Source organism: Aspergillus nidulans, chromosome II, assembly GCF_000011425.1.
Source record: "Aspergillus nidulans FGSC A4 chromosome II".
NCBI lineage: Eukaryota > Fungi > Ascomycota > Eurotiomycetes > Eurotiales > Aspergillaceae > Aspergillus > Aspergillus nidulans.
In genome coordinates, this window is record NC_066258.1 from 3,349,634 (window position 1) to 3,362,899 (window position 13,266).

Here is a 13,266-nt window from a genome sequence, read left to right on the forward strand (position 1 = left end):
CCTACTCCTGCAACATACGCAATGAGTTCCGCGAAATCTTTCGCGTCAACTCCAGATTTCCCTAAGGAGCTCACTGCTGATCATGTTAATGACGACCATAAAACATTAGGAAATTATTCAGTTCTGCCGTTAACGACATACTAGAGGACGATTTATTGATCTGGATTCGTAGGCAGTGGGCACTATGGCCCGTGCGAATGTCATTAAAGCCTGATTTATAAGGCGTCAATGGGTCTACTCTAGGGTACTCAATCGGAGAATATTCCCACCGTGCACGGATCGTGCCCACAACCTACTGGAACGTTATTCTTGATAATGTGTATCGTTTAGACACAGGATACGCTGGTAGAAGGTTCGTTCAAGACTGATAAAAAGACAACTATCAAACATTGCATTGATTCTATTAGCTATTACCTATGTTGCCAATCGACAGACCACCGAGCAAGCTACGGTGATCCATGATAGGGCTAATGAGTCGAGTGCGCATCCAAACTAAGCCAGATTCAACAGGTAAATCACCCTTCTCGCAGCCCAATATCACGATAGTGCATCAACGGCCACGGCAACCAAGTCACAAAGCAAACTATAAACAGCAAGTGGTATCAATCTAGTGCGACGGCGCATGATCTCCCAGGCTAAAGGGGTATCCCCTGAGAGATCGGATATCATAAAGGAATGGACTGTGACTCCAGATATCATCAACAACATAAGTAGCCACGAAATTGACCGTCAAAGTAGCAGAGGGTATCATTGATACTCCAGTTGCATGAGCCAAACCCACAAAGCCCTGGCGACAAGCGGAGTGACAGTGGCAACATTAAGCTAGACAAAATTCGAGTATCGGCTGAAAAATATTCTGAAATTTTTTGTTTTTTTTTCTTCTTGCTTTTTTTTTTTTCCCCCATCTGGATCATGATGCAGAAGCGCAGGAAAACTCATACCGTTTGTCCCACCACTTCTCGAATTCGACCGACTTTGGGGCAGTTCAAGCAGCGGCCTGGACGGGGGCGGCAGTGGAGGAGACGACAGGCTTGGCCTCCTCGGTGGCGGGAGCATCAGCGGGCTTGGAAGACTCCTCAGCAGGGGTGGCCTCAGCAACGGCCTCGGTTTTAGGCTCAGCAGCCTCACCAGTCTCGGTGGTCTCCTTGGCCTCCTTAGCCTCGGACTTCACAGCCTTGCTGGGCTTGCGGAAAAGGCCTCCGAGCTTGTTCTTGGGCTTAGCCTCACCCTCAGCGGCCTCGTCACCAGAGTCAGCCTTCTTCTTGCCAAAGCTGCCAAAGAAGGACGTGCGGCGCTTGTCCTTGGTGGTAGCGGCAGGAGTCTCGGCGGGAGATTCAGCAGGAGTGTCCTTAGCAGCCTCAACCTCGGGAGCGGCAGTCACGCTCTCAGGCTCGATGGGCTTAGCAGCCTCCTCAACAGGGTTGTCGAGCTGGGGAGCGGTGCTAGCGACAGGAGCAGGTTCGGCAGGAGCAGCAGCTTCCTTCTCCGTCTTCTCTTGAGAGGGGCTGGTGACCTTCTGGAAGAAGTTACCAAACAGAGAAGAGCGCTTCGACTTCGGCGCGGGAGCGGCCTCAGTCTCCTCCTTTTTCTCTTCCTTCTTCTCCTCCTCCTTCTTGTCGGTAGTCTCGGTAGCAGCAGCAGGGGCTGTATCTTTGTTAGTCCCAAGGTTCTCGTACAAAGGTCGCCAGAATATACATACCCTCAGTAGCGGCAGGCTCAGTGACAGCGGAGGCCTCGGCGGCAGGAGTCTCGGTGGTCTCGGCAGGCTTCGCCTCCTCCTCCTTCTTTTCCTCCTTCTTTTCCTCAGCCTCATCCTTCTTACCAAGGAGAGTGCCGAAAATAGAAGTCCTCTTGCGGGAACGAGAGCGGCTCTTAGCGTCCTTGTCCTTGGTCTCTTCAGCGGAGGCGGTAGCAGAAGAAGTAGCGGCACCAGCAGCAGGAGTCTCTTCCTCCTTCTTGTCCTCTCCCTCCTTAGCCTCCTCCTTGGTCTCGGCAGGCTTGGCAGCAACAGCAGCAGGCTTGCTCAGCTTCTCAAGCTCAGCCTTGTAACCCTCGCTAGAGGTGATGGTATCCTTCTCGGCCTTGGCCTCGGTGGACTTGGCCTCGAGGGCAGCGATCCAGCTGTCACGCTCGGCTGTGGTAGAGGCCTGGAAGGTGTGCTTGTGGCCGTTGAGCTTGAAGAGGAACTCGTTGGAGCCTTCCTTGGTCACGTCAGAGATGTCGGCCTATATAGCATATATATTAGTCGATGTCCCCAATGTGAATCCTAACTGCTTTACTAACCAAGCTGATGATACCAGCAGGAGTAGCCTTGTCCTCAGGGCGCTTGGTGAAGAAGAGCAGTCCCTTGCCGGTTTGGCTGGCCCAGGCAACAATGGGGTTGGCAACAGCGGGCTTCTCGTTGCTGCGGTAGGCGGAGAGCTGCTTAGCCTCAACAGCCTCATCGCTGAAGTAGAAGAAACGCTTGGAGAAGCGAAGGCTCCTGTGAGTAGCATTCATTAGCTACTATTGTCCCCGACACAACGGTATTGGAATACTCACTTGACCAGACCAGGAGCCTTGTAGCCAAGGGTGCCCTCAGAGGCAGGGACAACCTCCTTAGCCTCTTCCTTGGTCTCCTCAGCTGGAGCATCAGCCTTGGCCTCCTCGGTAGCAGCGGGGGCAGCCTCCACAGCTCCCTCGGTGCCCTCAGCGGTGGTCTCCTTGGGAGCTTCGGTGGCGGGGGCCTCGGTGGCAACAGGGGCCTCAGTAGCAGCAGGAGTCTCGGTGGCAGAAGCAGCAGGAGCGGCCACAGGGGTCTCCTCAACAGGCTTCTGAGCGTCAGACATGTCGATGGTAGATTAAAAGGTAATTATAGCAGGTATTGATGGGATTAGATAATCGTACGGAAGCGAAGAAGCTTCGTAAAAGGCAAGTCACGTCGAGCTGGGTATCTTAAGGGGGTATCTCAACAGAAAGAAACAAGAGCAACCTCAGCGCAGGGCTAGAAGAGCTCGGGTATCACAACGAAGGCAAAGGTGGTGTAGGGGAAGAAGCGAAGCGCGGTATCTGGCAGGGAGAAAAGAGAAGAGGAAGAGAAGAAGAGGAGGGAAGAGGGAAGAAAAAGGAACTTAAAGGAGCAGGGGCTGGAAAGGAGGGAAAGGAGGGTAAGGAGGGTTAAGGAGGGTAAAGGAGGGAGTGGGCAGGCCGCCCGATCAGGAAAGGAGCTGCAGGGCGGGCTGCCTCTGTCTACCCTGTCTACGATCTAAAATGGTTAATTTGGTCCTTTTAATTTTCGACCCGATCGATTTTCTTTCAGAATTAACATGAAAAAAAGGGGGCCGCGAGTCCGCGACTCAGGGAGCACAGGAGCAGCAGTTCCTTTGAAGTTTGACGAGGGGCCTTTTTTGACGAAAATTTTGTTAGTACGACCAACGACCTACAAAGAGTCCGAGTGTCAGGATTCAGAAGCTACTAGTGGCATATAGCTCTACCGGTTATGCAGATTAACGGTCGGCTGTCATCAAGCATCAGTCATCGGTATCATCTTAAAAGAGTCTCTACCCAGGCTAAGATCGTTAATATATCTGGATCTCATAACCTATATTGACCATACTCCGTAAATATAGCTAATTTGCTCAATAGTGTTGGTGGAACGTTTGAAGACTTGAGGTCCTTGGGAAAAGTCAGGTGCTCCAGTGGGTCCTTGGGACTGACCAGGATCCATCCAAAATAAAGAGCCTGAGCCTGCCCTGAGCTTCACCTCTTTACAAGCCCAGATTGGGGAATTCCTTCTCTATCCCTGTCTCACCGGCATATAGTCAGGGCCAGGGCCCTTCTTTCATTATCATTCCGGCGAGGATATCCCACTTCTCCCCGATCCAAGCTGGGAACGGTTGAAGTTGAACTTGCATGAGTAAAGCCTGATAGACGGACCGCAAACTAACTTCGCGACTACTGGCAGCCGTCCATGGTTCTGGCCCAACCAACCAGAATAGGCAGTCAGCTTGCTGCTGATCCGTGGATGCTTACTAAACCCCTATTGTTTCTCGGCCACGCGACTCGAGGTCGAAAACATCCCATGACTGCAGCCACAGCCAACCAGCAGCCAAAGGGCCCCTCCACGAGATCAACTCTGTGACATCTGACGCCCATGTCCTTCTTACTCTCACAAAGCGCAAGACTGTTGACGCCTCCGCTGGTATCGGAATGTGTGATCACGTCTAGGGTTGATAACATCTCATCTAGGCGTCCGCTAAGCGCCCCACTACTGACCAGCCCTACGTACAAAGAACGCCTTTTGCAATCTGGTGTATGATGATGGGAGACCGTGCCATTACTGAGGTAGTCATCACCCATGGTACTTGTCTCAGTTATTTACGTGCGAACGAATCTTTTGTCCAAATAACCTCGACCCGACCTGCTACGCGAGAGGCTGGGTTAACAGGAAGACAATTCCAGTCCGATAGAAGTCAAAAACCTGCCATTCTAAATGGCGAGTTGCCTTGGATCCACAGCCCCTAATTTATTATTATTATCATCTTTATTGTTCAGTGTCCGCCATTTTCACCGTCGTTTCTCGCTCTTGTTTTTTTTTTTTTTATGGCGATGGGCGCCAGCCAATGAAGCCCCCGTCGATCTGATGATCCCTCTTAAGCCGTGTCCAACTGTTGCCGACTCCAGTTCCCTTGGACCTTTCAGGCTCATCCCTCTCGCCGACGCGCCGTCGGAAATTTTCGCCATCGTTGTCTGGCCCTTCGCCGAATCATGCACGTTCTCCGGTCCTCTATCCGTTTGGACTCTGGACCTGTATGTTGACGCCCGCTCCACCTACCTACTCGGAAGATGAAACACTCAATGAGCGACTGAGACCGTCCAATAATCCTCGTGCGCGACGAGCGACTCGCGGCGCACAAAGCTGTTCTGCCGCCAGCGCGCACAAAGCACGGAGTGCATGAAGATCATGTAGATAACCGGCCGTCTGTGCAGCTGACGGAGCACAGAGTCTGATAGTACGAACAGCTCATTTTCCCAAGTATGACGGTGCCCCGCTCGCTCGAGCCATTGAATCCTGATATCGGCATTCCGTTTGCGACAAATAATAATATGACTGTGACATGTCGTTTCAGACGCAGAAGCTCCAGTATCATGCCATAGTAATATGGCAGAATTCCTGCAGAATTGCCTTCGACGGCCCTTCGCTCACCAACCCGTCCTGCAGCCTGCAGCCTGCACCGCATTGACTGCCCCTCAGTCAGAATACTAATTAACTGCATTAACTAAGATCCGTCTTTAGGTTCTCTGCCGCTGTCCTTAACTAAATCGCCGAATTAAGTACAGTGCGAAACGAACATCACGGCTCAGCCCTCGGCTAATCAAAGCTGGTCTAGCCTCCGAGTCCATCGGAAACGGCAAACAGGTCCCTGACCATTATGATATTTATCGTTCGATTCGTATCTTTCACCATCGTGTTCATGATCACGTTATGCGCGTGCCCTGACCCGTTTTCTCTTCAAAAGTGCAGACTACTCTGGCGCAGGTCGGTGCAGGTTAGTGAATCACGACATGATGGCTCCGGAGCTCTGGAAGGAGATTGATTTGCTAAACGCCTGCTGTGCGACTTAGATCCGAAGGAACAAGATTCATGGTGCGATAGTCTGCGTGCAACGTCTTTGCAGTGCCTTCATAATGCCTGTAGATACTTATCAAGCATTCAAGCATACGCCTAACCTACATTCGGTATTGCCATGCGCAGTTGAATCATCAGTGTTGAGGCTGATGAAATTCCTCGCGAAGTAGTATTTTAGGCCGCTATGTTAGCACTCACGTATCCTTGGCTAGGTCTTTAAACGGATTTTCAACTGTATTGCTACTTGCTTCGCGAAGCCCATGATGTAGGATCACGCTGCTCAAATCTCTTGGCAACAGCGCTTTACAACGTTTGGAGATTTTTTAGGGCAGAATACTCACAAGATCTGGAACTCACAGCAGGCGGAATCAATGCGCAACCTCGGTATCAGAAGGATCAGATCTAGATATCTACACATCTACACTGTATAAGATAAGCCTGCGCGTCGAGGCTATATTCACAGCAAATATCGCATAAAATTAAGGGTATAGTTCCAGAGATTGTGGACGGTAGCTGCCTCAGCATCATCACCATCCTCTGTATATGATGACAGAGATAATGAGGTAGATTTGTTCAGTCAGAGATCTCTTTAGTGACTCGGCAGTTCTGATTAATGGTTGTTTGGTCTGTCGATAGCCGCAAGGTACAGGCCCAGTGAAGTGAATGAGTCTTCTAAACCAATTCACATCAAACCAGATACTCGTGCACTGCGCTTCGCACCGCCATCTTCAAATCGCCCTTATTTAATCAAGATGTTTCTCCCCTCTTCGCCGTCGCTTGGTTGCCTACACTCATTCCGTTTTTTCTGTCTTGTCTTTCGTGCTTGCCAGGGCTTATTCGTTGTTAAGCCTACTCGGCCTAGGTCATTCGGTTATCCATCCCTTCCAGACCGAACCCAGCAACAAGGTATCCGTCTATTCATCCTCACCCACCGACACGTCGCACTGCTAAAGTAATGTACGGCTGTAACATCCACGTGTCCAGCAAGTTTCGGTCACGACATGGACCTTCCTCATTTACTGGGGGTTCAGATTCGGGAAGCCAGCACCTAGATTAGCTGCCAGTATTTGACATCAGCTGCATGCCGCTCCAATCCAGTCACGGCCGGATGTACCTGCATTTACCCACGGAAGCCCAGCGCAAACCTAGGTCTTGCCATGGAAACAGTCTTCACCCGCCGGGGCCCCGGTCACGGAATCAGCCTTCGCACGGCTACCTGGATCATCGCGAGGTTAGCTGCACGCAATCAACCAGCATTCACTCCGACACAGCTTCTCCGGCCTGGTATAACTCAGAATTGTCATCCTGGAAGCCTTCACCGCCGCCATCATTTAGTGACCGGCAGCAAAAGCACCCACCGACGAATTCGTTCTGATGATTGACCGGGAGACTTTTGAGGGCAGATGCAAAAGAGACTTTGATGAGCAGAGGTTTCGTGGAAATTGGGTTGATATTGGATGATTGAACAAATGGCTGCTGGTACCGGTTGGAGGGGTTGAGAACGGGATAAAACCTAGTTTCATAACTTGTCAGATGGGTCAATGCTGTAGCATCAAGACCTGTTAAACAAAGGGGTCTGGGTTTGGATAACGATGCTTGTTCGTAGAGCGCCATGGTTTGAGTGCCATCCATTCATTCGCATGTAGAACATAGACATGAAAAGATTAATGAGGAAGATTTTTCACGCCCGTCCAGACTTCAAAATAGCCTCCAGATTCTCCCGACTGTTCTTAAACGTCATCTCCAAATAATTCATCCTCTTCTCCAGATTCTCTATCTCCCCCTTCAACTCTCCGGTCTCTGTCGATATCCGCTTGTCCACTGTGGCTCTAGGGACCGCAACGAACCTAAGTGACATTAGTATCCGTTTCATTTACTCTTATTCACCCAATCCGTCTTGTCTTATTTGTATACCAGGTCCCGTAATATAGCACGGCCCGTTTCAGCCCCAAAGTTTGTCCGCAAGGCAAGATATGGCACTCACATCTTTCCGACGCCCTCATAAACATTAGTATCGGCGGGCAAAGAGCTTAGCTCCTTTGATGTGAGCTCTAGCATTCGGATATCACGGTTTTTGCTTGTCATTTGTGCCTTCGTGATCCCAATCTGTTGCTGCGAGGTTATCACGCGGGATTCGATTTCTTGAAGGAGCTATTGAGAACATCACATTAGAGCTGCATTCAGACTTGGTCAAAGGGCAGATGAGCGCCGGCGCACCTTTTGAAGAGCTTCGTTTGGGATAGACATTTTGCGGATGGTTTGCGGAGGATGGAATGAGGGGTTGCGGCGATTTTGGAACGGAGGTGCCTTGTTGGACTGAGCGTTTGCGTGGGTTGAAGTGTATCTCGGAAGGTCTTATGTTTTTATGCAGCTCCAGATGGTGCCGATTGATTCGCCTCGTGCTCGTGTGAATTTGAGATTGGGGTTTGTAGTTCTGTTGCGTCGACGGAGCTGGTGCTGGACAAACTCCATGTCCGCCGCGCTTATCGGCTTGGTTCCGACCTTTTTTCCCTGCCTTGTGAATAAGGCATAGTTGTGGAGAGGATAAGGGCTCGGGGCTAGTAGGGCATGTACTTCATTTTACGGCTTGTTTTTGTTTTGTTTTTTCTTTTCTAAAGTATTAAACTCATCCACTACAACTGGAGGTGCTACTAGTTTTGTTGTTCTCTCGGTGGAAATCAGTGTTTATCCTAGATGCTGCAGCGGTAGTAATATATACGTATATGGAGCAAGTAGCTTTTGGCATAAATATGAAACTAGCAGAATCAATACATCATAGACATCCTCATCTTGTTATAGTCTCCTCGTGTAATAGGCTCATACTTAGCTGGGGTTTCGTCATTCATACAGGAAGGTATACATTCAACAAGGACTTCGTCATCCGGAGACATAAAGTAAGGAATCGAGAATCGCTCACGGGTCATCCTATCTGGACCTCCAATACGATCTGAGAGAGTCGGTAGGCTCACTCGGTGGTTCGTAGAGCGAAGACGGTCTGTTGTACCACACTTCAGTTAGCAAATATTACACGTAACCGGGGTCCCATATCCCTAGCACACAGGCAGGCTAGGAAAATTTATGAGGTGTTCCTAGAAACGAGAACGAACCGTTACTCCACCTCTGCAACAGATCTCCAATGTTCATGATGATACTATCTTTCACAGGCTGCGCAGGCACAAACGTCCCAGGCCTCGATATATCCTCCACCTCCAGCCCGCCACAGTCATCTTGGAAAAGCATCGTAATCGAGCTCCAGTCCGTATGCGCTGCACAGCGAGTCACGCGATCTTTCTCCAGATCCTCAGCTGGAACGGGTAGGTAGTGAAGGAGTCGCAGCTGGTTAGAGTTCCCCGAATGCTTTCTCGTGAGGTACTCTGCGTCCTCAAGATCCAGGCCTACGGCTATGGCTCGGAGAATTTCCTTGCCAACGCGGTCACACTCGCTGTAGAATTGGACCATGAAATCGCGGAAGCCAGGGAGTATGGCGTTAGGAAGCCATTGGTTCGGCTGGCTGGTGTCATCTTCGCTGCCGATGTCGTAGACTTCCTAGCATTCCTCAGCAATTGAAGCCTAGGTCTGTACTAGGAGTAAAGAAGCACACCTTGACATCAGGCACTTCTCGTAATTTTTTCTTCACGTCTCCGTCGCCGTCAGTGCTCATGATTTGGGTGACCTTCTCTAGACCCGGCCATGAGTATCCACGATGGACAGCCCAACCCGCCGGATGAGGCGCCTTCATTTTATCCTCTTCTGGAAGTGCGAAGAGTCGCTTCATCCATTCAAATGCCTCGTCGAGGGCCCCTTCCGGCAAGGAGTGATTGATGATACGCACGAAACCTACCCGCTGACAGGCGTCTACGAGCTGTTGTGCCACACGTTGCCGAGATCTTTCATCTTTAACATTATGCCACGATGAAAAGTCCACGACTGGGAGTCCCATAATCGAGATCAATAAATGGTCCCGTTAGGTGGTTGATGATACCTGAAGGTATGTGAGTTGAACTGCTAGGAGGTTTATTAGGTGGCTGACCGTCACATGTTCTGCATAGTCATCGTCATTGCTTTGGTCCATGACCTGTCACCCAATCTAAGCCGTAATAAAAAAGCTTGTTGCTTGCAATTTGCAGGGCTGATAGCCTTGTTTCTTCTCACCAAAAGCCCGTTTATTTACGCTTGCAGTGTCGCCATAAAGTCCAAGGTAGCTCTGACGGCCATTCATGTAGTCAGGTTTATTGTAATCTATACCATCGAAGGCAGTGCCTCTAACTTCTTACGATAGTCCCACCTTTGTGAGGCATCATGGCTTTTTCCGTTGCACTAAGATTGAACGCTACAGACATACGTGTTTCCCACGCCAGAGCTGATGGCAGCAACAGTGAAATCAGGCTTGTCTTTAGGCCAACCACATGAGAGTTAGGCCACAGGCGGCTTTCAAGCTTGTGTTTAAGCACGTTCGAATCTATCAATAGCCACTGATTGAAAGTCAGCTTGGAAGGTTACAGCCTAGCTGTTGTTCGTGGGCAATACTAGAAGTAGAGGGTTTTCCGCAGTACCTTATCTTCTCTAGCAAAACTTGTGTGGGACACAGGACAACGGAGTAAACCGAGGAAATACTCAACCGCAGCCATTCCAATTGTACTAACCTAAGACTGCAATGATATTCTACAGTGTTTGAGCCGGTTTATCTTCATGGAGCGAATGTGGGTTCTACGGCTGAGCTCGCGAGAGCTCGTTGATGGCTAAGGGTACGAGCTCTGCATAGGTAGCTTTGTATCGCCCTCGATCTTGAAATATACCCATCCTGAATCCATATCAAACGTATCTTCCAATAATCATGCCCCCTCAAACTGGCTTGGTTATCGGTAAGAAGACGGAAGCTTCCAAGATAGAGGATGCTCTCAGGGGCTTGGGACGGAACAAAGAAGGCTCTTTTCACCCTGGGAGCCGAGGGCCTGGAGACTATCAATATCTCGTCCATAACTCGCACAAGAGAGGCATTCCTTGGGATTCTCGGTGCTTCGAAACGAATTCTATCGAGCTCAAATGCTCTGAATGGCTTACGCCCAGTTCTCTAACGAAGGCGTGTATCATTGCTCATTGCTGGGGCTAAGGAAAGTGTGAAGACGCTTGGGGTAAAGAAGGAAAGCCCGTTTTCAACTTCTGCACCAGAAAGAAGTTGAAGATGTTGGCATGTACTGCCTCCATTCGCTAACTGGGAAGTCAACTGGGAAGTCTCCTTGGATATCCACTTGAGACCATGAACGTCTTCATCAAATTGAGAAGGTAAAGCGCCTCGTTGTTTCTGATCACCTCCCAGATGGATATGAAGAGGTTCTCCGCACCGTAGTAGAGAAGAATGTAGTCATGACTTTAAGTATTGAGGCGAATTTCTGTTGTCGCGCTGTCGCAGCACAAGCTCTTCCCCATCCTGCAAGCACGGTGCTCATTTACGCGCACATAGATTGGGGCCTACGGCAAGGGAAGGTTGACCAGCGACGACAAAGCCCATCAACGCTGGGACATATTCATCTGAAGCGATGCACAGTGCCTTCCTGAATGAAGTCAAAATATTGGAGGGCTTCGGCTCTGAGAGCTGATCTCGTCGAGACTGGGATTCTGAGAGTCGATGGCATACCGATGGGTTGTCTAAGATTCGGCGTTTAAGGGCGGTAGCAAGGCTGTATCTTCAGCGACAAAACTCTCAACAGATGCAGGAGTCTCTGCCAGAAGACCCCTTGAGTGAGGACGCTGCGCAGGAGGACTGATGAAGTGTGATGGGTAGTTGTAGGCAGACGCCCCGTCGCTTAATTCACAGCAACGGCATGATTGAAGGTAATGCCTGAATAGGACATTTGTTAGTACAATACCAGGTCATCAGCGACTTATTAGAGATATCGCGCAGATTCACAACCAGTGAGAGGTGCAAGATGAAAAGGCAGTGGCTGGCTCTATGCTTAGGCTATTTAGGCGGCACCGCTCTAGGCTGCGGGACCGACAGTTTGCCATTTTTAGTAATTTGTTGATTACCCGGCCACCTGCTTTCTCGTCATCGCTACCCAACCGCTGATTCTTGGATGATTGGAGCTATCTGCGATACATATTTTCATTCCACAGTAGTACTATCTACTTCGAAAGACTGGCGGGCTGATTACGCCTACCTACGATAATGAAGCCTTCCGGCTTAATCGTGACCACATTCCTCCTCACCGCCGGCGCCTTCGCGACCTCACCCATTCCCTTCGACCACCCCATCACAGCAAGCCCAGACACAAATCGGCGGGCATATGATATTCTGCAGCGCTTGAACAAGCGCGACAGCAACTGTCCTGGCGGATACAGCCCATGCGATAACCTCGACAACTCCGGCATCTGCTGCCGAACAGACGCTATATGTACGAGCGATGAAGCAAACCATATTGCATGCTGCCCCAGCGGGGCAAGCTGCACGGGTACTCTAGGTGGCTCATCAGGAGCATTTGAAACGACTCGAACATCATCGGACGCTACAACCACAACCGACGATGACCCTACGTCTACGATCACGGGCTCAACAATGTCCGGCGGCTATCCGTTCGTCTATGTGCCTACTGCCTTCTCTGACGCTGATCAGTGTTCATCATACTACGATAGATGCGAGAGAAGCTATACGGCGTGCGTTACGTATTTCGGGGGCTACGGGGTGACTGTGACGGGCGGGGGAGCGGACTTCACACAGACAGGCGCTGCGGCGAATGCGATCGAAACATGCTCCAGCTTAAGCCAGAGTGCATGCCATGGGCTTAATCTGGGGGTTTGTGGGAATTATGAAGGGGGGACGGATGGCGCGGGCCACCGGAGGACATCGAGCCTACAGGATCTTGTTGTGGGCTTGGTGGTTGGCATTGCTGGGTTCTTCATTTAAAAGACCGGCAATGGACATATAATGACTTGGACGAAGACTTCTTGTACGAGTTTGTATATGATGACGGCCCTGTCCATGGATGATATGAAATGAGTAAATGAGTGACGTTCTACACTATTGCTTGTTGAATGGATGGATACTCTTGGTATACGCCCCAAATACTGATCATATTTGCCAATCCAAATACTTACTACGAAGAGAATTTTGAGACAGCAAATGGTGAAAAAAATCCACCAATTTTTCAAGCACACCGCTCGATTGACGCAGCCCAAAACCTATAGAACAAGAGCGGGGCGGATGAATTAAGTCAATGGGGATGCTGTCCCTGCAGTCTCCATGACTCAAGGCCAGTAACAGACAGTGCAGTGGAGTGTCCGATGTCTGATCGAGCTGATTAGCCTGAGCTCATCACTACCTGATAACGTGAGGCGTCTAGCGCGAGGAGAAGTAAACCCGAGATAAACCCAGAGTATTCCAAAGCTCGTGAGTGAGAACTCTGACCTGATTGACCAGGACAGCCTCGGAGTAATAATAGTAGCTGACACTATAGCCAGTGATTAAGCATGACGAGATGCGGGGATTGCCCGCTGGTGTTGAGGAGGGGCACTGCGTAGGGTACTCAACTTGACGAAGTGAGGGTTAGAATGTGATGAAAAGCAGGGTCCGGCCCAGCCTCGGATTTTCTTAAAGGGAAAAAAAAGAGAATATACGGTGTATTAGTGAGCATAGTGGCTAAAACTGTCGATTGGCGGTGACT

At 50.2% G+C, this 13,266-nt stretch overlaps 5 protein-coding genes across 5 annotated transcripts, besides 1 other annotated feature; 1 reads left to right on the forward strand and 4 right to left on the reverse strand.

Annotated features, from left to right (window-relative positions):
- Nucleotides 1-13,266: part of a sequence feature (contig 1.61 483..865047(-1)) that runs on past both edges of the window.
- ANIA_03674 (uncharacterized protein) lies at nt 101-3,078 on the reverse strand. The gene is made up of 4 exons (XM_656186.2): nt 2,542-3,078; nt 2,284-2,482; nt 1,700-2,225; nt 101-1,644 (listed from the first exon to the last, which is right to left on the reverse strand). Exons 1-4 carry the CDS (start codon nt 2,826-2,828, stop codon nt 986-988), a joined length of 1,671 nt encoding a protein of 556 aa, XP_661278.1. The 5' UTR covers nt 2,829-3,078; the 3' UTR covers nt 101-985.
- ANIA_10458 (uncharacterized protein) lies at nt 3,982-4,505 on the reverse strand (the record flags this gene model as incomplete). Its single annotated transcript, XM_050611468.1, has 1 exon — nt 3,982-4,505. Exon 1 carries the CDS (start codon nt 4,336-4,338, stop codon nt 3,982-3,984), a length of 357 nt encoding a protein of 118 aa, XP_050467496.1. The 5' UTR covers nt 4,339-4,505.
- Nucleotides 7,290-7,855, reverse strand: ANIA_03673 (putative prefoldin subunit 1; the record flags this gene model as incomplete). The annotated part of the gene is made up of 3 exons (XM_656185.1): nt 7,290-7,455; nt 7,593-7,759; nt 7,826-7,855. 3 exons carry the CDS (start codon nt 7,853-7,855, stop codon nt 7,290-7,292), a joined length of 363 nt encoding a protein of 120 aa, XP_661277.1.
- Nucleotides 8,374-9,548, reverse strand: ANIA_03672 (isopenicillin N synthase family dioxygenase; the record flags this gene model as incomplete). Its single annotated transcript, XM_656184.1, has 3 exons — nt 8,374-8,603; nt 8,716-9,154; nt 9,210-9,548. The coding sequence occupies 3 exons, from the start codon at nt 9,546-9,548 to the stop codon at nt 8,374-8,376; spliced, it is 1,008 nt and encodes a 335-aa protein (XP_661276.1).
- Nucleotides 11,775-12,509, forward strand: ANIA_03671 (uncharacterized protein; the record flags this gene model as incomplete). The annotated part of the gene is made up of 1 exon (XM_656183.1): nt 11,775-12,509. One exon carries the CDS (start codon nt 11,775-11,777, stop codon nt 12,507-12,509), a length of 735 nt encoding a protein of 244 aa, XP_661275.1.